The 24,297-nt window shown below is 41.9% G+C and overlaps 1 protein-coding gene across 5 annotated transcripts in view; it reads left to right on the plus strand.

The window, feature by feature from the left end:
* Positions 1-24,084, plus strand: part of GKAP1 (G kinase anchoring protein 1) — an 88,019-nt gene extending 63,935 nt beyond the window's left edge. For 3 of the 5 annotated variants that reach the window (XM_066367903.1, XM_066367901.1, XM_066367900.1), the window contains 5 exons: positions 10,400-10,497; positions 13,230-13,293; positions 19,205-19,275; positions 20,441-20,518; positions 23,759-24,084. In XM_066367903.1, the coding sequence (XP_066224000.1) occupies positions 10,400-10,497; positions 13,230-13,293; positions 19,205-19,275; positions 20,441-20,518; positions 23,759-23,806 (359 nt within the window). In that variant the 3' untranslated portion in view covers positions 23,807-24,084. Of the gene's footprint in view, positions 1-10,395; positions 10,498-13,229; positions 13,294-19,204; positions 19,276-20,440; positions 20,519-23,758 lie in introns of all 5 variants that reach the window. The other 2 variants (XM_066367904.1, XM_066367905.1) reach the window with 2 other exon arrangements.
* The last annotated feature ends 213 nt before the right edge of the window (positions 24,085-24,297 follow it).

Raw genomic sequence — 24,297 nt, forward strand, 5'->3', positions numbered from 1 at the left:
GGACTGGGATGCGGAGGACCCAAGTTCGAGTCCCTGAGGTCACCAGCTTGAGCCCAAGGTCACTGGCTCGAGCGAGGGGTTACTCAGTCTGCTGTGGCTCCATGGTCAAGGCACATATGAGAAAGCAATCAATGAACAACTAAGGTGTCGCAACGAAAAACTAATGATTGATGCTTCTCATCTTTCCGTTCCTGTCTGTCTGTCCCTGTCTATCCCTCTCTCTGACACTCTCTCTGTCTCTGTAAAAAAAAAAAAAAAATAGGGGTGCATATATACCCAGAAGAAAAGTTGTTGGGTCATATGGTAATTCTACTCTTAATTATTTGAGAGCCTTCCATAGTGTTTTCAGTGTTCAAATTCCTAATCTGTATATTGTATTACTTTTTCTTTTACCTTACCTGTATCATTAAAAAGTATTTTTTTTGCCTTGGCCGGTTGGCTCAGCGGTAGAGTGTTGGCCTGGCGTGCAGGGGACCCAGGTTCGATTCCCGGCCAGGGCACATAGGAGAAGCACCCATTTGCTTCTCCACCCCCCCTCCTTCCTCTCTGTCTCTCTCTTCCCCTCCCGCAGCCAAGGCTTCATTGGAGCAAAGATGGCCCGGGCTCTGGGGATGGCTCCTTGGCCTCTGCCCCAGGCGCTAGAGTGGCTCTGGTCGTGAGAGAGCGATGCCCCGGAGGGGCAGAGCATCGCCCCCTGGTGGGCAGAGCCTCGCCCCTGGTGGGCGCGCGGGGTGGATCCCAGTCGGTCGCATGCCGGAGTCTGTCTCACTGTCTCTCCCCGTTTCCAGCTTCAAAAGCAAAAAAAAAAAAATTTTTTTTTGCATATGTGAAAAATTTCATAATTTATAATTTAAATAATTAAGATTTTTCTAATACTATGTTACTGAGTATAATGGAAGGAAAGGTTGAGGCCGTTTAAAAATAATTCTGCTTCTCCTTTTTTTTTTTTTTTTTTTTTTGTATTTTTCCGAAGCTGGAAACGGGAGGCAGGCAGACAGACTCCCGCATACGCCCGACCAGGATCCACCCGGCATGCCCACCAGGGGGCTATGCTCTGCCCATCTAGGGCGTCGCTCTGCCACAATCAGAGCCATTCTAGTGCCTGAGGCAGAGGCCACGGAGCCATCCTCAACGCCCGGGCCAACTTTGCTCCAATGGAGCCTTAGCTGCAGGAGGAGAAGAGAGAGACAGAGAGGAAGGAGAGGGGGAGGGGTGGAGAAGCAGATAGACGCCTCTCTGTATGCCCTGGCCGGGAATCGAACCCGGGACTCCTGCACACCAGGCTGACACTCTACCACTGAGCAAACTGGCCAGGGCCTTGCTTCTCTTTTTTTATCTCTTTCTGTTCCCTACTATATTGCTTTCTCAGAGAAAGAAAGCTCTTTTTTTGTCAAGGTTAAAATCTTTTTTTACTGTACATTATTATGCCAGGAATATTTAGAGGTGAAAAATAATTCAACCCAAAGTTAGCCATTCTTAGCACAACTTTTGGTTTCATTTTTGAATACTTCCTTCCTAGGAAAATGCCACTTGTATAGGTATTTAAGAATAATTCTAACTAACAGTAAGCAATATAGTTTTTTAGCCCTTCTATAAACCATGTACTCTGTCAAATCAACATGCTTTAATTTTTTTTATTTTTATTTTTTTTACAGGGACAGAGAGAGTCAGATAGAGGGATAGATAGGGACAGACAGACAAGAGTGGAGAGAGATGAGACGCATCAATCATCACTTTTTCGTTGAGACATCTTAGTTGTTCATTGATTGCTTTCTCATATGTGCCTTGACCGTGGGTCTTCAGCAGACCAAGTAACCCCTTGCTCGAGCCAGTGACCTTGGGTCCATGCTAGTGAGCTTTTTGCTCAAGCCAGATGAGCCCGTGCTCAAACTGGCAACCTTGGGGTCTCGAACCTGGGTCCTTCCGCATCCCAGTCTGACGCTCTATTCACTGTGCCACCGCCTGGTCAGGCTCAACATGCTGTAATTTGATTGGTCCATACCTTATTATTGAACATTTTAATTGTTTAGAATTTGTCACCTGATATTTTCTTGGAATAAATTCTTAAAAACTGTAGTTGAGTCAAAGAATATAAACATCTGTGTTGCTCTTGATGTGCTATTAACATTGTCTTCTATCAGCAGGATGATTTCTCCACAACTTCACTGGCAATGGATAAAATCATCCACTCTTAAACCCACTGACTTTTATGGCCTTCAGGTCTCTGTTTTATTAATTGCCATAATGACACATTTCACTCTTTTAGTTTGTGGGTACCTTATATTCACTATATGCAAACTCAAGCTCATCATCTACTCTCTAAACCAAGTGTTTGGCTTGATTTCCATCATTATTGTTTCTGGTTTTATCATTTTATCTAAATAGCTAGACTCTAAACTTCCCTTTGCACTTTTGTTTTTCAAGACTTGGGATTTTAATTTTTGAAATACTTTTCAAATCTTTTATTTTTTTGTGTCCTTAAACTTTAATCAGTATAGCAAGCCCTTGAATAACGTGGTTTCATGCAATGTTACTTCATTTTAACATTTATATGATTCTGTAGGAACTTAACTCTTTTTCATATAAATTTTGTTTTTTTAAAATTTTTTATTTATTCATTTTAGAGAGGAGAGAGAGAGAGAGAGAGAGAAGGGGGGGAAGAGCAGGAAACATCAACTCCCATATGTGCCATGACCAGGCAAGTACAGGGTTTCGAACCGGCGACCTCAGGTGTTCCAGGTCGACGTTTTATCCACTGTGCCACCACAGGTCAGGCTAAAATTGGTTTTGTTAAACACCTTTTCACTCAAGTTGCAGAACTTATTCATGACCTTAAACGAGGACTTACAGTGTCCTTGACCTGACATTTAAAGTCCTCAGGCTGTGCTTTTCAGACTGAGAGTGTCAACTCACTTAACAGGTTTTGAAATCAGTTTAGTAGATTTCTATCAGTAATTTTTAAAAAAATATTTCACATTTCAAGAAGTTTGTTTCTGTATTTTGTTGTGGCCCTACTTTTCTATGGCTATGCACTTTCCCTCCTAGTAATATAGAAACTTATACAGACTACTTTTTAGTTAAATGCAAGTGGTGAGTGTTCCAGGTCATTAAATAATAATTCTTAGCCTGGCCTGTGGTGGTACAGTGGATAAAGCATCAGCGTGGAACACTGTGGTCGCTGGTTCAAAACCCTGGGTTTGCCTGGTCAGGCACATATGGGAGTTGATGCTTCTTGCTCCTCCCCCTACCTCCCCTCTCTAAAATGAATACAAAAAAAGTAATAATTCTTAAATATTAAATAATTGAGTTTTTAATAACGAATTTTTAGTTACATTGAGAAAAAAAATCTTTTAATGTGCCAGTGTGATATAACATTTCTTGCTCACTATTGAGATTATATTCTTTTTCATGTTTTTTTGCTCATATATCGTCATATGGGTTGTGACCTATTTCCAGATTTTCATTTATCTTTTTATTTTTGTCACAATATTTTTAGAGAGTTTTCATCAAGTTAAATTTATCAATCCTTTTACTTTTCTCTCTGATACCATGTTCAGAAAGGCTTTCCTAAGATGATATTCATCTAGATACTATTTTAATACTTAGGTGGTTTCATTTTTCAGAATTAAAATGATATTTTATATTATTAAATGATTATGTTATGTACTCAGTAGAAGACAGTTTTGATAAAAGAAAAATTTCAATGAAGTGAAAAATTTTAATAATATATCCTAAGAGAGTTATTAAAATTTTGTTTTATGTCCTTCTAGCATTTTTCCTTGGCATGTAGCATTATAATTTTGGGATCATGTTAATACATTATAGTTTATATTATCATTTTTAGTGATTTCAGAGTTTATGGTTTTATAAATTTACCATATATTTAGCCATATTCTACAGTTGAGCATTTAAATTGATGTCCATTTTTTTGTTGTAATAAATTTTAGTGAATGCTGATAGATACTTTTCCCCTCACTTCTAAGATAAATTTCTTTTTCTAAAGAGAGCGAGAAATGGAAGGACAGGCAGACAGGAAGGGAGAGAGATGAGAAGCATCAACTCAGTTGCGACACCTTAGTTTATTGATTGCTTTCTCATATGTGCCTTGGCCAGGGGGATTCAGATGATTCAGTGACTCCTTGCTCAAGCCAGCGACCTTTGGGCTTAAGCTGGTGAACTTTGGGATAGTGTGACTAATTCCCCCAGTTCAAGTCAGTGACCCTGTCCTGACAAGCCTGCTCCCAGAGCCAGCCACCATAGGATTTCGAACTGGTGACGTCAGTGTTCAAGGTAGACACTTTATCTGCTGGGCCACCACCAGTTAGGTCACACTGGCCTTTTTTTCTTCAAATTCTCTAGCCTCTTTCTTGCCTTAGGGCCTTGAAACATACTGTTCTTTCTACCTGTAAAACTTTTTTTTTTTTTTTGTATCTTTCTGAAGCTGGAAATGGGGAGAGACAGTCAGACAGACTCCCGCATGCGCCCGACCGGGATCCACCCGGCATGCCCACCAGGGGCGACGCTCTGCCCACCAGGAGGCGATGCTCTGCCCCTCTGGGGGGTCGCTCTGCCTTGACCAGAGCCACTCTAGCACCTGGGGCAGAGGCCAAGGAGCCATCCCCAGCGCCCGGGCCATCTTTGCTCCAATGGAGCCTTGGCTGCGGGAAGGGAAGAGAGAGACAGAGAGGAAGGGGGGGGGGGTGGAGAAGCAAATGGGCGCTTCTCCTATGTGCCCTGGCCGGGAATCAAACCCGGGTCCCCTGCACGCCAGGCCGACGCTCTACCGCTGAGCCAACCAGCCAGGGCCTCTACCTGTAAAACTCTTACGTTCACTTTTTACTTAGCCAATTCCTATCAATTCCTCAAGGATTATCTTAAGTGTCATTACCTTAGAAAGAGCTTCCCTGATCCATGAGGGAATAATCCACGTCATTCTCTTTATGTCACTATGCTCTTTTTCTTTATAGCTTTAAAACCTCAGTTCTAATTGTAGCATTTCTTCATGTTACATCTCTCTGCTGTACCAGACAAGTTCCAACAGAGCAATAATCTTTTCAGTTGTGTTCACCATTGTATACCTGGCACCTAGCAGCAGTTAGGTACTCAGTGAGTATTTTTAAAATAAGTTGTTTTCACATCCTTAGATAAATATCAATAGAATCAATTTATATTATTATCAAAAGTATGACTTTAAGTGGATTTTTTGCATTTAAGTTTGTTTATTTTGGAATATGGTACAAGATGGAGAGATTTAACTTGATTTTTTCTGTTATCCTTTTGTTTTATAACCTACCATTGTTCTGTAATTCAGCCTTTTATTATTTTTTTTTGAGAGAGAGAGAGAGAGAAAGGGGGAAAGATGAGAAGCAGCAACTCATACTTGCATCACTTTAATTGTTCATTGATTGCTTCTCATACCTACCTTGACTGGAAGTCTCCAGCTGAGCCATTGACCCCTTGCTCAAGGGCTCAAGCCAGCAACCTTGGACTTCAAGACATCGACCTTTAGGCTCAAGCCAGCAACCCCACACTCAAGCTGGTGAGCCTGCACTCAAGCCAGCGACCTCAGGGTTTCTAATCTGGGACCTCAGCATCACAGGTCGATGCTCTATCCACTGTGCCACCACCGGTCAGGCTCTTGGGGATTTTTTTTTTTATTGCTATTTGGAGAAAATGGTTGTTCTAGGTACAGCTTCTACCTGCTAATTGCTGATATAGAGAAAAGCTTTTTTTTTTTTATTTTTTTCCCCCCATAAATTTTCAATTCTTTTAGGTCTTAAATATAAACTAATAACTTTTCACAGAAAACTTTTTTTTTACTAGTTACCTAACTTCCCTAGATTTTCTTTTAATTTTTTAGATAATTTTTATTTTCAATTTCAGTTGACATAAATTATTGTATTAGTTTCAGGTGTATATCCCAGTGGTTCGACATTACATAACTTGACACTAAACATACTAATTAGGGTATTATTGACTATATTCCCTATGCTGTACTTTACATCCCCATTACTATTCTGTAACAACCAATTTGTACTTAATCCCTTCACCTTTTTTACCCATCCCCCCAACTCCCCTCCTTTCTGGTAATTGTCAATATGTTCTCTGTATCTGTGAGTATGTATCTGTTCTGCTTGTTCACTTATTTTGGTTTTTAGATTGAATTATTGATAGATATGTATTTATTGCCATTTTATTGTTCATATTTTTAATCTTCTTAAAATTCTTTAACATTTCGTATAATACCTGTTTGGTGGTGATGAACTCCTTTAGCTTTTTCTTGTCTGGGAAGCTCTTTATCTGTCCTTTAATTCTAAATGATAGCTTTGCTGGGTAGAGTAATCTTGGTTGTAGGTCCTTGCTTTTCATCACTTTGAATAATCCTTCTGGTCTGCAAAGTTTCTGTTGAGAAATAAGCCAACAGTTTTTTGGGAACTCCCTTGTATATAACTAACTGCTTTTCTCTTGTTGCTTTTAAGATTCTCTCTTTGTCTTCAACCTTTTGCATTTTAATTGTGATAATTTTTAGTGTGGGTCTCTTTGGGTTCATCTTGTTTGGGACTCTGCACTTCCTGGACTTGTATGTCGATTTCTTTCAGCAAGTTTTCTGTCATCATTTTTTCAAATAGGTTTTCAGTTTCTTGCTGTCTTTTCCTTCTTGCACCACTGTGATGTGAATGTTGATACACTTGAAGTTGTCCCAGAAGCTCCTTATGCTATCCTAACTTTTTAGATTATTTTTTCATTTTGCTGTTAGGAGTGTTTTTGCTTTCTTATATTCCAAATTGCTCATTTGATTTCTCAGCTTCATCTACTCTACTGTTGATTCCCTGTAAATTATTCTTCATTTCAGTTGGCATATCCTTATTTCTGACTTTTTTTTAATGGTTTCCATGTACATTTTATGATTTTCTTGTCCTTTTTTTATGCTGTTCAACTGTTCTTCTCCTAAGTTCATTGAGCATCCTTATAACCAGTGTTTTGAACTCTACATCTAGTAGATTGCTTGTCTCCATTTTGTTTAGTTCTTTTTCTGGAGTTTTGTTCTCTTATTTAGAAGATGTTTCTTTGTCTTCTCATTTTGGCAGCCTCCCTGTATTTGTTTCTGTGTTTTAGGTAGAGCTGCTACATCTCCCAGGTTTGATAGAGTGGCCTAATGTAGTAGTAGGTGTCCTGTAGGGTCCAGTGACACAGCCTCCCTGATCACCAAAGCTGGGCACTCGAGGTATGCCCCCCCCCCATGTGGGCTCTGTACACAATCCTCATGTAATTGAGCCTTGTTTGCTGTTGGCTCATCAGTGTGAGGGATTTACCCCCAGGTTGATCAGCTGAAAGTACTGGCTGCAACCATTAACTACCTTGGAGGATTAGCTGTGCAGGGACCCACACCACAGAACCAGAATTATTTCAGAAGGGCTCTGCTGTCCCCTGAGTCTGCCCCTTGAGTGTGTTGCTTGTGGAGGTGGTTAGGTGGTGGTGTTTTTATGCGGTCTGAAGCTGTTCACTGGGTGTGCTGACTCTGGGGCCTCCTGGGAGGTATAGGCCAAGGTCAGCTGCCACCTGCATTCTGTCCAGGGCCACCTGGCATGAGCCAGAAAGTAAACTGTAGATGGATGCTACTTGTGCTGGGCTTAGAGGTGCCAAGGTGAGGCCAGGCTGTGAACCAAGGCAAGCTGCTGCTAGTGCTGGGCCTGGGGCCTCCCAACTCAGTGGGAGGTATGGGGCATGCTGAGGCCAGATGCTGCTTGTTTGAGAGATTATAGGACAATCTGAAGCCTAAACCAAGACAAAGCATTCATATGGAAGAGCCACTGGAAACAGTTTGGGTAGGCTAGAAAGTTGGGTCGGTGGGTCTCAGGGAATCACCAGGGTAGGGCCAGCAGTATTACCCAGGTTAATGGAAACTCAGATATGGCGCCTGCCTGCTAGCTATGTGGGGAAAGGGGTGGTCTCACCTAAGGAATAATGGCCACTACAAGTGCTTCTGTCTGGGAGAAACCTGCTCTCCCCCCCAGCTCTTATCCTGATGCTGTCAATTCAGTTTTTCCCTGTGTGTCTCTGGCGCCTGTCAAGCTGCTGCCCCAGCAGTGGCGCTCAGAGGGAGTGAGTCAGAGTAACTGTGCTGGAGCCCTTTATAAAGAACTGCCTGGGCCTTGGCCGGTTGGCTCAGCGGTAGAGCGTCGGCCTAGCGTGCGGAGGACCCGGGTTCGATTCCCGGCCAGGGCACACAGGAGAAGCGCCCATTTGCTTCTCCACCCCTCCGCCGCGCTTTCCTCTCTGTCTCTCCCTTCCCCTCCCGCAGCCAAGGCTCCATTGGAGCAAAGATGGCCCGGGCGCTGGGGATGGCTCCTTGGCCTCTGCCCCAGGCACTAGAGTGGCTCTGGTCGTGGCAGAGCGACGCCCCAGAGGGGCAGAGCATCACCCCCTGGTGGGCAGAGCGTCGCCCCTGGTAGGCGTGCCAGGTGGATCCCAGTCGGGCGCATGCGGGAGTCTGTCTGACTGTCTCTCCCCGTTTCCAGCTTCAGAAAAATACAAAAAAAAAAAAAAAAAAAGAACTGCCTGGTACTCCCTCAGCCCTCTGTCTACCTCAGCCTCAATCCCTACTGATTTTTTTCTTCTGAAGTTGGAAATGGGGAGGCAGACAGACTCCCACATGGGCCCAATGGGGATCCACCTGGTATGCCCATCAGGGGGCGATGCTCTGTTGCAACCAGAGCCATTCTAGCACCTGAGACAGAGGCCATAGAGCAGCGATTCTCAACCTGTGGGTCGCGACCCTGGCGGGGGTCGAACGACCAAAATTCAGGGGTCGCCTAAAGCCATCAGAAAATAAATATCTATTTCCGATGGCTTTAGGCGACCCCTGTGTTTTGGCCGTTCGACCCCCACCAGGGTCGCAACCCACAGGTTGAGAACGGCTGCCATAGAGCCATCCCCAGCGCCCGGGCCAACTTTGCTCCAATGGAGCCTCAGCTGAGAGAGGGGAAGAGAGAGACAGGAAGGAGAGGGGGAGGGGTGGAGAAGCAGATGGGCACTTCTCCTGTGTGCCCTGGCCGGGAATCGAACCCGGGACTCCTGCACGCCAGGCCGACGCTCTACCACTGAGCCAACCGGCCAGGGCCAATCCCTACTGATTTTTACAACCAGAAGTTATGGGGACTTCTCTTCCTGCCACTGGAACACTAAGCTGGGGGGCCTTGCCCCTCAGGAGGGACCTCCGCAGCCGAGATGTCCCTCCAGATTTCTGTTCATCACACAAGTGTGGGACCAGCACATTGTTTCTCTACCCTCCTAACTGTCTCGATGTGGCTTCTTTAATTCCCTAGGTATAGGGTCTCTGTTTAGCTAGATTTCAGTTCTGAAAGATGGTTGCTCTGTAGTTTCATTGTAATTTTGATGTGGTTGTGGGAAAAGGTGAGTACTGGGTTTACTTATGCTGTCATCTTGACTGAAAGCCACAGGGCACTTTTTTTTTTTTTTTTTCTCTCTAATTTTCTGAAGCTGGAAATAGGGAGAGACAGTCAGACAGACTCCCGCATGCGCCCCACCGGGATCCACCCGGCACGCCCACAAGGGGCGAAGCTCTGCCCACCAGGGGGCGATGCTCTGCCCCTCCGGGGCATCGCTCTGTTGCGACCAGAGCCACTCTAGCACCTGGGGCAGAGGCCAAGGAGTCATCCCCAGCGCCCGGGCCATCTTTGCTCCAATGGAGCCTTGGCTGCGGGAGGGGAAGAGAGAGACAGAGAGGAAGGAGGGGGGGTGGAGAAGCAAATGGGCGCTTCTCTATGTGCCCTGGGCTGGAATCGAACCCGGGTCCCCCGCACGCCAGGCCGACGCTCTACCGCTGAGCCAACTGGCCAGGGCCAACTTCTAATATGTTTATTAATAGACACGTCGCCTGACCTGTGGTGGCGCAGTGGGATAAAGCGTCGACCTGGAACACTGAGGTCACCGGTTTGAAACCCTGGCTTGCCTGGTCAAGGCACATATGGGAGTTGATGCTTCCTGCTCCTCTCCCTTCTCTCTCTCTCTCTCTCTCTCTCTCTCTCTCTCCCTCTCCCTCTCCCTCTCCCTCTCCCTCTCTCCCTCCTCTCCCTAAAAATCAATAAATATTAAAAAAAAATAGACATGTCATTTCAAAGCCCTGATATTACTCCAATTTATAGTTTGAAATTAATTATACGTATCTTATTTGATTGCATTGTACATAATTACAATTACATCATTGATTAGAAGTGGAAATATAGTCAACAGTGTTTTAAGTTGCTGTAGAAAATGAATTAAAATTGAAAAAGTTGGAATATTTTTTTCTTCTGAAACTTTTCACGAAAGAATATTGTAAATAAGAATTAGCAGACTATCTTAGTTCTAAAATAGTTGTTTTTCTTTCTTCAGGAAGTAGTTCTGAAAGATGGAAGAATTGAAAGACTAAAGTTGGAACTTGAAAGGAAAGATGCTGAAATCCAGAAGCTTAAAAATGTGATCACTCAGTGGGAGGTTTGTGTTTATTTACTGTTGTAAACTAGTAGTCTGTGCATTTTCTGTTTTTCTTATATATAAATATGTTTAATGTTTCTTATTTATTTATTTATTTATTTATTTATTTTTACAGAGACAGAGAGTGAGTCAGAGAGAGGGACAGATAGGGACAGACAGACAGGAACGGAGAGAGATGAGAAGCATCAATCATTAGTTTTTCATTGAGCGTTGCAACACCTTAGTTGTTCATTGATTGCTCTCTCATATGTGCCCTAACCGCGGGCCTTCAGCAGACCGAGGACTTTTGCTGGAGCCAGCGACCTTGGGTTCAAGCTGATGGGCTTTTTGCTCAAACCAGATGAGTCCGCACTCAAGCTGGCGACCTCGGGGTCTCGAACCTGGGTCCTCTGCATCCCAGTCCGATGCTCTATCCACTGTGCCACCACTTGGTCAGGCTGTTTAATGTTTGATAGAAATAATGTTTATACTGTTTAGGTTTTTTTAATTCATTAATGTTATAAAATTGGAATGATAATTTATTTTTATGGTAAAAAATATATAACATTAAATTTGCCATTTTAGCCTGACCTGTGGTGGCACAGCGGGATCAGTGTCAACCTGGAACCCTGAGGTTGCTAGTTTTAAACCCCAGGCTTGCCTGGTCCAAGGCACATATGGGAGTTGATGCTTCCTGCTCCTCCCCACCCCCCTCTAAAAATTGAATAAAGCTTTTTTAAAAAAATGCCATTTTAACTATTCCTAACTGTACAATTAGCTACCTTCATAATGTTGTGTAGCCATCACCACTATCTGTTTCCTAAACTTTTTCATTATTTTATACAAACTCTGTACCCATTAAACAGCTCCCTATTTCTTCTTTCTTTCTTTCTTTCTTTTTTTTTTTTTTTTCTTCCTGAAGTTGGAAACTGGGAGGCAGTCAAACAGACTCCTGCATGTGCCCAACCGGGATCCACCCAGCATGCCCACCAGGGGGCGATGCTCCACCCATCTGGGGCATTGCTCTGTTGCAACCAGAGCCATTCTAGTGCCTGAGGCAGAGGCCATAGAGCCATCCTCAGCGCCTGGGCCAACTTTGCTCCAGTGGAACCTTGGCTGCAGGAGGGGAAGAGAGGGACAGAGAGGAAGGAGAGGGGGAGGGGTGGAGAAGCAGATGGGCGCTTTTCCTGTGTGCCCTGGCCGGGAATCGAACGCGGGATTCCTGCATGCCAGGCCGACGCTCTACCACTGAGCCAGCTCTACCACTGAGCCAACCTGCCAGGGCCTCTTCTTCCCCTTATAAGCTCTAGTCTCTGATTTTTCTTATTCTAAGTACTTCTGTGTGTGTGTGTGTGTGTGTGTGTGTGTGTGTGTGTGTGGCAGAGACAGAGAATCAGAGAGGGATAGATAGGGACAGACAGACAGACAGACAGGAAGAAAGAGAGATGAGAAACATCAGTTCTTCCTTGCGGCTCCTTAGTTCATTGATTGATTTCTCATATGTGCCTTGACAGGGGGGCTACAACAGACCAAGTGACCCCTTGCTCGAGCCAGCAACCTTGGGCTCAAGCTGGTGAGCCTTGCTCAAACCATATGAACCTGTGCTCAAGCTGGTGACCTCGGGGTCTCGAACCTGGGTCCTCCATATCCCAGTCTGACACTCTATTCACTGCACCACTGCCTGGTCAGGCCTGAGTACTTATAAGTAGAATCTTACAAAATTTGTTCTTGTGTCTGGCTCATTTCACTTAGCATAATGTTTTCAAAGTTCACCTATGTTTTAGCTGTGTCAGAATTTCATTTATTTTTATGACTAAATAATATTCTATTGTATATCTGTACTACATTTTGTTTATTCATATGTTGGTGGATACTTGCATTATTTCCACTTTTTGGTTATTGTGAATAATGCTGCTATGAACGTTGAGGTACAAGTATCTGAGTCTACTTTTAATTCTTTTGGTTGTATAGTTAAGGATGGAATTGCTAGGTCATAGGTAATTCTACATTTAACTTTTTGAGAAACCACCAAATTGTTTTCTATTACAGCTATACCATTTTACTTTCCCATCAACAGTGCACAAGAGTTCCCATTTTTCCACATGCTTGCTAGCGCTTGTTGTTTATACAATTTATTTTAACTATAAACTCACCTATTACTCTATTCCTTCCTAAAAATAAATCTTTTTATTTATTTCAGGTGTTTTTTGGGGCCTTGCATATGTAATAGTAGAAAAACAATCATGTTCCAGCCCTGATCGTTCTTTTTTTTTTATCCTTCTCTTCTTAATGTTTTAATCATCTGTAATATTAATTTCTATTATTATGCCAGGGATTTAAGTTAAGTAGTAGACAGGTCTGAATACATTTTCCTCCATCCTGTTTTACCCTCTTCTTTCCCTTCCCTTCCCTTCCTTTTCCCCTTCCCCTTCCCTTTCCCTCCCTTTCCTCAAGAACGGATTGAGCCTTGGCTGCAGGAGGAGAAGAGAGAGAAAAAGAGAGGAGGGAGGGAGTGGAGAAGCAGATGGTCACTTCTCCTGTGTGCCCTGATGAGAGGAATCAAACCCCAGACATCCCCATGCTGGGCTGATGCTGTACCACTGAGACAACTAGCCAGGGCCCATCCTGTTTCTTTCAAAAGGAACTTCTGTCTTTGAGCAAGCTGAGAACTCACAGCTCCATAAATTGATAGTGACTCATTAATTATATCATTTTACTTTAAAAAATTAAATCTGTTTTTCTTTGACTATTAGGCAAAGTATAAAGAAGTAAAAGCAAGAAATGCACAGTTATTGAAAATGCTTCAGGAAGGTGAAAGTAAGTGATATTTGTGATTTTATAATTAAAAGTTAATCTTAAAAAATATTTGAAGATAATTTTTCAAGATATATGATTTATTAACTCAGAATAGAAAGATTTTCCCAAGTGATATAGACTGGATTGTTGCAGGTAACTTTATTATTACAGTCTGACAGACTGTGGAGCAGTGGATAGAGCATCGGACTGAGATGCAGAGGACCCAGGTTCGAGACCCCAAGGTCGCCAGGTTGAGCGCAGGCTCATCTGGTTTGAACAAAGCTCACCAGCTTGGACCCAAGGTCGCTGGCTTGAGCAAGGGGTTACTCAGTCTGCTGTAGCCCGACGGGCAAGGCACATATGAGAAAGCAATCAATGAACAACTAAGGTGTCGCATTGAAAAACTGATGATTGATGCTTCTCATCTCTCTCTGTTTCTGTCTGTCCCTATCCCTCCCCCCCCATCTCTGTAAAAAAACAAACAAACAAAAAGAACACCTTTAGCCTGACCAGGTGGTGGCGCAGTGGATAGAGCATCGGACTGGGATGCGGAAGGACCCAGGTTCGAGACCCAAGGTCGCCAGCTTGAGCACGGGCTCATCTGGCTTGAGCAAAAAGCTCACCAGCTTGGACCCAAGGTCGCTGGCTCCAGCAAGGGGTTACTCGGTCTGCTGAAGGCCTGCGGTCAAGGCACATATGAGAAAGCAATCAATGAACAACTAAGAAGTCACAACGCGCAACAATAAACTAATGATTGATGCTTCTCATCTCTCTCCATTCCTGTCTGTTTGTCCCTGTCTATCTCTGCCTCTGTAAAAAACAAAAACAAAAACAAAAACAAAACACCTTTATTATTATAAGTCACTCTTACAGCACCTTAAGAATCATCCAAGTTTACAATTACTCATTTTAGAGAAAGCTTGAGATTTCAGTTCTTATGAATTATGGGACTACATTTAGCAGGAAAACAAGAATAACATTTGCATAAAGATTCTGCCTTTTTTTTTTTTTTAGGCAGTCAGACAGACTTCCGCATGCACCCTACCGGGATCCACCCAGCATGCCCACCAGGGGGCGATGCTCTGCCCATCTGGGGCGTTACTCTGTTGTAACCAGAGCCATTCTAGTGCCTGAGGCAGAGGCCATAGAGCCACCCCCAGCGCCCGGGCCAACTTTGCTCCAGTGGAGCCCTGGCTGCACTGGAAGGGAAAGAGAGAGACAGAGAGGAAGGAGAGGGGGAGGGGTGGAGAAGCAGATGGGTGCTTCTCCTGTGTTCCCTGGCCGGGAATCGAACCTGGGACTCCTGCACGCCAGGCCAATGCTCTACCACTGAGCCAAACGGCCAGGGCCAAGATTCTGCTTTTTAATTATTAGATAAGAAGGTGGCCTACCATCATTTTAGGTTTGTTCTTTTTTTGTTTTTTTTTTTAGATTTTATTTATTCATTCTAGAGAGAGGAGACAGAGAGAGAGAGAGAGAGAGAGAGAGAGAAGGGGGGGGGAATCAGAAAGCATTAACTCCCATATGTGCCTTGACTAGGCAAGCCCGGGGTTTTGAACCGGTGACCTCAGCATTCCAGGTTGATGCTTTACCCACTATGCCACCACAGGTCAGGCCAGGGTATTATTTTTTTAGCAAGAGAGAGGAACAGTGACAACAGACAGAGAACAAGATGAGAAGCATCAACACAACAGTTGTGGCACCTTAGTTATTCATTGATTACTTTCTCAAATGAGCCTTGACGGGAAGAGGGAGGGCATGCTCCAGAAGAGCAAGTGACCCCTTGTTCAAGCCAGCGAGACCTTGGGCTTCAAGCTAGCGACCATGGGGTCATGCCTATGATCTCACTCGCAAGCCAGATGAGCCTGCGCTCAAGCCTGTGACCTTGGGGTTTCAAACCTGGGTTCTCAGCGTCACAGGTCAACACTCTATCCACTGCACCACCCCCTGGCCAGTCTCATTTTAGGTTTACCTAATCCTCAACTCTTCCTGATCCCCAGCTCTTTATATATTTTCTGCTGCTCTAAACTTTTAGCTGTAGGTCAGCAGTAAGAAGCCAAGAAACCAGTCAAAACTGAGCAGAGATAATAAGACTAGTAAAGTTGATGTTATATGAAAATCCCCACAATTCAATTGAATTCCTGATTATATTTACCTAGTAATACCTGAAACTTCTATGAAAATCTTCCATTCATGACAGGAAAGAGTAAATTAATTTTTAATACAAAGTTTTTCAAAGGAAATTAAATCATAAAAGAAGACATAGAGAAGGACATGAGAAAATCTTCCGAGTTGACTATATAAGAGTAATCAACAATTCTCCCTGTTAATAAGTATTAATGAAATATCAAATATAGCTGTTCTGAGTACTGTATAGTACTTAAGAAATTATGAAACTCACCTTGAATAATAAATAATCCAGACCCAAAACATTGTCTCAAATATGAAGATACTGGGGGTGGAATTGTTGGACCAGAACTTAAACTATATTATTAAATAGCAGTTATCAAGACAATATGAGTAACAACCAAAAATCTTGTTCAATTGAACAGAGTATGTTGTCTTGAAACAGATTCAGATTTATTTTTTATAAATTTTCTAAAGAATAATGAGGAAAGGCATTTGGACAATTATATACCAACATCCTGAGTTTCATTTAGATCTGTTCATGTTACTGAGTTCATGTAGATCATCTAATGAATAAAATTATAAAAATAAGGTAATTGTTTACAAGGTATGATTCTCATTGAATAAACTATGAGTATCATTGAATGTATGATTTTTTTTTTCCATTTTTCTGAAGCTGGAAACGGGGAGAGACAGTCAGACAGACTCCCGCATGTGCCCGACCGGGATCCACCCGGCACGCCCACCAGGGGCGAAGCTCTGCCCTTCCGGGGCGTCGCTATGTCGCGACCAGAGCCACTCTAGCGCCTGGGGCAGAGGCCAAGGAGCCATCCCCAGCGCCCGGGCCATCTTTGCTCCAATGGAGCCTTGGCTGCGGGTGGGGAAGAGAGAGACAGAGAGGAAGGAGAGGGGAAGGGGTGGAGAAGCAGATGGGCGCTTCCCCTGTGTGCCCTGGCCGGGAATCGAACCCAGGACTTCTGCACGCCAGGCCGATGCTCTACCACCGAGCCAACCGGCCAGGGCGAATGTATGATTTTTTAAATATGTAAAATAAATATTCTTTAGTTAAAGAAACATTGTAAAAAGTGAGAAAATTAACTGGTAAAAGTTTATTATCAGTAATGGATTAATACCAGTAAATAAAATCAGTGTCCAGGCCCTGGCCGGTTGGCTCAGCGGTAGAGTGTCGGCCTAGCGTGCGGAGGACCCGGGTTCGATTCCAGCCCAGGGCACACAGGAGAAGCGCCCATTTGCTTCTCCACCCCCCCCCCTCCTTCCTCTCTGTCTCTCTCTTCCCCTCCTGCAGCCAAGGCTCCATTGGAGCAAAGATGGCCCGGGCGCTGGGGATGGCTCTGTGGCCTCTGCCTCAGGCGCTAGAGTGGCCCTGGTCGCAACATGGCGACGCCCAGGATGGGCAGAGCATCGCCCCCTGGTGGGCAGAGCGTCGCCCCATGGTGGGCATGCCGGGTGGATCCCAGTCGGGCGCATGCAGGAGTCTGTCTGACTGTCTCTCCCCGTTTCCAGCTTCAGAAAAATGAAAAAAAAAAAAAAATCAGTGTCCATAGTCCATTTGATATAGGACCATTACATGAATAGTATATTAGAATATATATATATACTCTAGCATTTATGATATAAGTATAGTCAGTTTTGTTAATGCAACTCGTGTTCCTGAAAATCACCAGCCTTTGCAAAATCACACAGTGAAAAGCCTAAAGTCTATGGGGAAAATGAAGTTAGAAGCATACAACACTCAAAAGCTTTTATCAGTGACATATTTAAAAAATATGGGAATCTAATAAAAATAGCACAACAACAAAATAAATAAATAAAAATAGTACAACAGTTTTATATATGTTAAAATGATTAAACACAACCTAGTTTGCTTGCAGAAGTAGGCTTCAGAAGGTTATCGCTTGTGTGTTATGTTATGGAAGACTTGAAAGTTGGTGTGGTTCTTAACACACAGTGAACTAAGGTAGATGGTAAGTATTTGAAATGTGTACGTGGGTACAGTTTTCTGTGTTCACAATATTGTGCTTAAGCAAATGCAAAATTCCTGTTATGTTCAGATTGTTTCTAAAACATCAGTGTCATTGAAATAAACATAGGAGAAGTTAGTGTAATTAAAATATTACACAGTGATTAAAAATCACTAGTTCTTAGTGTGTGTTTAATTCTAGAGATGGAGGAGTAGAAAGTATAATTCATAACAGTTCCCAGGTTGATTCTGACAGACTGACTTGCTTCTTGATATAGTGTTACACCTTATTTCATATCATATTAAACTATGAAAAATAGATTTGATTTACAGGTGGTTTTTTTTTTTGTATTTTTCTGAAGCTGGAAACGGGGAGGCAGTCAGACAGACTCCCACATGCGCCCGACCGGGATCCACCTGGCATGCCCACCAGGGGGCGATGCTCTGCCCATTTGGGGCGTTGCTCTGTTGCAACCAGGGCCATTTTAGCACCTGAGGCAGAGGCCATGGAGCCATCCTCATCGCCTGGGCCAGCTTTGCTCCAATGGAGCCTTGGCTGCGGGAGGGGAAGAAAGAGAGAGGAAGGAGAGAGGGGGTGGGGTGGAGAAGCAGATGGGTGCTTCTCCTGTGTGCCCTGGCCGGGAATCGAACCTGGGACTCCTACACACCAGGCTGACGCTCTACCACTGAGCCACTGGCCAGGGCCCTTGATTTACAGTTTTATATTGGTCAAGCAGTGGTGATATCAGTACTCAAAATATTTAAACATTTCTCCCTTTACTGTTATTATAGTTTCTCCTCTTCAGTCTCTCTTAGCTTGTGAGGAATTAGTTTTTATTCAATGGCCATTACCATGGAATTTGTCAGCCATGTAGAGATTTTTAATGCTTAGGAAACTTTAGGGGCCAAAATACAGATCTCTTGCTTCCCCCAAAGAGGAAAAAAAACCCCTCAATGAATCGTTCTGAGACCATAGATGTGATATGGTAAGTTATAATCATATGAGCTACCTTGATTTTACTGTGCTTTATTGATATGAATTATCAGATAAAAATAATTTTTGTGGGCCTCCTGGTATGCTTACCCTGACAATTTAACAAAACAAACAGAAACACTCTACTTTTTTTTTTTTTCGAGTGAGAGAAGGGAAGATAGTAAGACAGACTCCTGCAGGTGCCCTAACCAGGTTCCACCTGTCATCCCATCTGGGCCAATGCTTAAATCACCAAGCTATCTTTAGTGCCCAAGGTTAATACACTCGGACCAACCAAGTTATCCTCAGAGCCTGGGGCCAACACTGGAACCTTTTGAGCCACTGGCTGAGGGAGAGGAAGAAGGAGAGAAGGGGGAGAGGGATGGAGAGAAGCAGATGGTCACTTTTCTTGTGTGCCTTGACTGGGAATTGAACCTGGGACATCCATACACCAGGCCTACACTCTATCCACTGAGCAAACCGGCCAGGGCCTCTAATTTTTTTTAATCTTGAAGATTAGTCAAGGTATTTTATTTTTTCCCTGTGTGAAATTTTTTATTTTCTTGTCCTTGTTCTTATTACTGCAGATAGGAAAACTTTTTCATTATATCTGTACAATTAATATTTTTAACACTACAGAAAATGTAAAATTTCCAAGAAAACTACTGTGGTGATAATTATCAGAATTTTCAAGTGAAAAGTAAGAGCTATCTCTAGGGTCAAGAAATATATCATTAAGTATGAGGAAAATTAATCTTTCCCTGACTGCATTGCTGTCTTGGTTCTTAAACTAGTGTTAAACTGTATGAGTGATTGAAAAGATTATACTATTCTTTTTCCTTTTTTGTCAGTGAAAGATAAAGCAGAAATACTTTTGCAAGTTGATGAATCACAGAGCATCAAGAATGAGCTGACTATCCAGGTAAGGAAAACTGTATATAAGACTGATATTCTTAGGCTGTTTTTTAGTCTTGAATTGTGAAACCTGACTAAACAGAAATACAGCCTACCAACACTGCAAGAAAGCGATATGACTTGGTGAATACACAATACAACATACAGGTCATGTATTATAGAATTGTACAACGGAAACCTATATAATTTTATTAGCCAATGTCACCCCAACAAATTTAATAAAAAAGAAAAAAAAGAAAATGACATAAATTATAATTCACTATTACTATGTAATAGCAAATGAATAAAGTCTATTTACTTTGTAAGGGAGGTAGGTATGTCCTGAAGAATAGAGGAAAATTAGGTTGTGTTTTAGTTGATGTGGACTCTGAATATAGGAATAGAAGGGGCAAACAGAACTTATCCTACTCTATTTTTTTAAGTAAGAGGAGGGGAGACAGTGAGACCCACTCTCACATGTGCCCTGCCTGGGATTCACCCTGAAACCCCCATTTGGGGCCAATGCTTGAATAAATCGAGCTGTTTTTAACACCTGAGGCTGATGTGCTTCGACCATCCGATCTATCCTTAGGGCCCAGGGCGAACACTTGAACCAGTCAAGCCACTGGCTGGGAGAGGAGAAGAGGAAGAGACAGGAGAGAGGGTGGGGAAGAGAAGCAGATGGTTGCTTCTCTTGTGTGTCCTGACTGGGATTTGAGCCTGGGATGTCCATACCCTGGGCTGATGCTCTCTCTACTGAGCCAACCAGCCAGGGCCTTATTCTACTCTTGGACTTGACTTTCTCTTCTTCCCATCCTTATTCTGGGGCCTTATAACAGTGAATTTGTCCTGTCTGTCTCTAATATGTAGCTAAGTAAAATGCCTAATTGAAATTGAGGTGGTGAGGAGGGGTTCTCTTATGTTACTCATTTACCCAATAGTCAAAAATCATTGTGAATAAGTGCTGATAATTAAGGTTATTATATATATGGTGCCAGGTGGCAGGTACTGGAAATATCAAGGGGAACTTTGTAAAGTATATGATTTACCACTATGCTGTCCACCTGAAACTAATACAAAATGACATTGAATGTAAAATACGTATATGGTTAAACAAAGCTAAAACAAAAAAGAATAAGATATTCGCCTAAAAAGACAAAGTCTTTTTAAAAAAATGGAATATTTGGTTACAGGTGACTTCACTTCATGCTGCATTAGAGCAAGAAAGATCTAAAGTGAAAGTTTTACAGGCAGAATTAGCCAAATATCAGGTATGCTTTGGTAATTTTGAAAGTGTTTTTATCACAAATAATATATTTGGACAGATACTATGTGACAATAGCTGTACTGTTTTGTTCTTAGTTAATAATTTATTCACCAGAAATGTTAATAATTTTGTTTTTGTTTAAAAATGTTATATTCGTTACATAATTTACATTAGAAAATATTAAGGTTTTCTAGATATTGTTATATACAGCAATAACTAAAGCATTTCAGAAAAATATCTATGCTACATAGATGATGTAGCATACATGCCATATCAAGGGAAGGCACAAAATGACATTTGTCCCATTATATAGTAAGTTTAATCACTTGGGTACAGCAGTATCTTTTAGATGCCTTCATTGTAAAAGTATATTTTCCCCTTTGTAATTAATAAATGATATGTGGAATGATACTTTGAGATTGTGTGATTATCCTTTTACCAATGGTTTAGCATCCATTGGTGATATTTGCAGCAGTTATTTTAGTGGTAGCAAAATAGTGATTTTTCTAATTCTATCATTTCTTCTGTATTCACCAGCTGACATTCAGCATTTTTTTCTTGATGAAGCAGTAAAAAATATCAGTGCGTTGTTTCAGTGTATGTCTATGTGTGTATATATAAACACATATATTTATTTGTACATATGTGTGTCTAAGTCATGATGTAAAACATGTTAATGTGAGGGTATAGTCAAAGAAGTTTGAAAGCCACTGGTAGCCTAGAGAACATAAAAGTTGTTTAGCACCAGCTTTGACATCTCATCAGTCTAGGAAGGAGAATTTGCGTGGGAGGCTTTGAATATTATTCTTGAATTTTTTTATTTTTTATTTTTTGTATTTTTCCGAGCTGGAAATGGGGAAGCAGTCAGACAGACTCCGGCATGCGCCCGACCAGGATACACCCGGCATGCCCACCAGGGGGCAATGCTCTGCCCATCTTGGGGCATCGCTCTGCCGAAATCAGAGCCACTCTAGTGCCTGAGGCAGAGGCCACAGAACCATCTTCAGCGCCTGGGCAAACTTTGTTCCAGTGGAGCCTTGGCTGCGGGAGGGGAAGAGAGAGACAGAGAGGAAGGAGAGGGGGAGGGGTGGAGAAGCAGATGGGCGCTTCTCCTGTGTGCCCTGGCCGGGAATCGCAGGCCGACACTCTACCACTGAGCCAACCGGCCAGGGCCTTGAATATTTTTTGTGTATGTATCTCTTAATCTAGTTGAGAAGGTAAGTTTTAAACTGTATAACATTGATACCAATGTAAAATGGGTATCTACCTTATAGAAAGTATTTTGGTGAATTCATTTTTATTTTTCTGCTATCAGAAAATAAATCTTGTTTTTAATATCATTACACAGCTCAAGTCCCGCATAACCTCTTTATACTTTCTCTGAATGAATCCTTGCAAAACTTGTGTTTGGTCAAGAGCGAATAACAGCGTTCTTCAACTTGATTTTTTTAAAAACAAAGATAGATATAAAAAATGTTTTGCCTGACCAGGTGGTGGCACAGTGGATAGAGCATTGGACTGGGATGTGGAAGACACAGGTTCGAGACCCCGAGGTCACCAGCTTGAGTGCGGGCTGATCTGGTTTGAGCAAAGCTCACCAGCTTGAACCCAAGGTTTCTGGCTAGAACAAGGGGTTACTCAGCCTGCTGAAGGCCCACAGTCAAGGCACATATGAGAAAGCAATCAATGAACAACTAAAGGTGTCACAACGAAAAAAAACCAACTGATGATTGATGCTTCTCATCTCTCTACGTTCCCGTCTGTCTGTCCCTATCTATCCCTCTCACTGACTCTGACTCTGTAAAAAAAAAAAAAAAAAAAAGTTTTGATCACCAAGAGTAAAAGTCATAGGTAGAAAAAAGATAATAAAAAACAAAAGAGAGGCTGCCACCATTACTTAATGGGCCTGGGTTTTATATGCTCACAATGTAACCACCATTTTGAGAAATGCATTTTCCACAGACAAGTATTTCCCAGACTTAGCTGATCATCAGAATCACTTGGGAGTTTTTGAATTACAGATAGTTTGGCCCACTCCTGATAACTGTGAATAAATAGATCTGTGACAGTCTGGACATCAGAATTTTAAATATTACTACTCAGGTGATTCTAATAATCAACTAAATTTGGGGACCATTGCCATAGTTTATAAAAATGGAGGAAAAAAAAATTATTAAATAGATCAAACCATTGTTTATGGTTAAAATGGGTAGAGTAGTTACAGATGATTTTAATTTTTTTCTTTGTAACTTTGTACTTTCCATATTTCTACAAGTATTTACTTTTTTTTTTTTACAGAGACAAAGGGAGAGTCAGAGAGAGGGATAGATAGGGACAGACAGACAAGAACGGCAAGAGAGATGAGAAGCATCAATCATCAGTTTTTCGTTGCGACTCCTTAGTTGTTTATTGATTGCTTTCTCATATGTGCCTTGACCGTGGGTCTTCAGCAGACTGAGTAACCCCTTGCTCGAGCCAGCCACCTTGTGTCCAAGCTGGTGAGCTTTTCCTCAAACCAGATGAGCCCGTGCTCAAGCTGGCAACCTCAGGGTTTCGAACCTGCGTCTTCCACATCCTAGTCCAACGCTCTATCCACTGCGCCACCGCCCGGTCAGGCAGTATTTACTATTTAAATCAGAACAAGGCAAAAAAGTTACATTAATTAATGTAAAATACTTTTTGTCTTTTAAGCTACATTTCTTTTTTTGACCCAAGTCAAGTACCACAGATGGAGCTTTAATTGAAGCAGATTAAATACATATACATGTCACTGAGCAATATGAAAAGTATTATCTACTTTTTAATTCAATGGTGAACAAAATCAGATTTTTAATGCTGTCTGATAAAAAGACAACTAGATAAAACTTGCATTAGAAATTGAATTACCTAAAAGGGCAATGAAGTGAATTACTAAATTTTCTGATCATATGGAATAAATTGTTTTAGTACTGATTAAAATTTTTATTTTAAAAACAATCTGAGACAGTCTAAAAGAGCTCTAAAAAATAAGATATCAGTGATCTTACTAATTCTAGATAGTTGAAATAGACCTGTTTTCAACTACTTTAACCATTTGTAAAAATAACCCTGTAAAAATAACTTAGTTTGCTCAAATTTGCAACAAACTAAAAAAGAAATTGCTCTATTCTCATATTCAAAAATGCCTTTGGTTTTATATATTTTTAAAATGAAAATACCCCCCAAATGGTATTTCCTGAATAATTTGCCCTATTTTTCTTTACAGGGTGGCAGAAAAGGGAAAAGAAACTCTGAATTCGACCAGTGTAGGTGATTCCATTAGCCTTTGAGGTCAACACAAAAGTTTAAATTTTCAGGGTTTTGGAAAAATGTATATATTTAAAGCTGTGCAACTGCAAAGCTAAGCAGTTTTTGTTGAAGAAATACTTAAAACAACTAGCTTACTCACAGTCTATAATTTTTTGTTCTTTTGGCATAAAATTGAAAAGAAGAAAAACAGAATTCCAGCTGAATGCAATGGTTGTTGTTTACTATCCATACTTCTTATCACTTTAGTTTTTCATCAGTCAATAAAATTAATTTACTCTTCCATTGATATGTTTGCTTTATTAAGTTTCAGAAACAATGTGGAAGTATTATTTTTGTTTATGGCACAACCAATTAATGAATATTTAAATTCAGTAAATATTTAATTTACTCAGCACTTTCTTCATGCTAAACCTGTGGGACATACAAGAGAAGTGAAAATGGTTGATATCCTCAAGTAGCTTATTCTCAGGGGAAACATAATTCTCATGGGTGGGT

The sequence above is a fragment of the Saccopteryx leptura genome, chromosome 2 (assembly GCF_036850995.1).
Source record: "Saccopteryx leptura isolate mSacLep1 chromosome 2, mSacLep1_pri_phased_curated, whole genome shotgun sequence".
Taxonomy (NCBI): domain Eukaryota; kingdom Metazoa; phylum Chordata; class Mammalia; order Chiroptera; family Emballonuridae; genus Saccopteryx; species Saccopteryx leptura.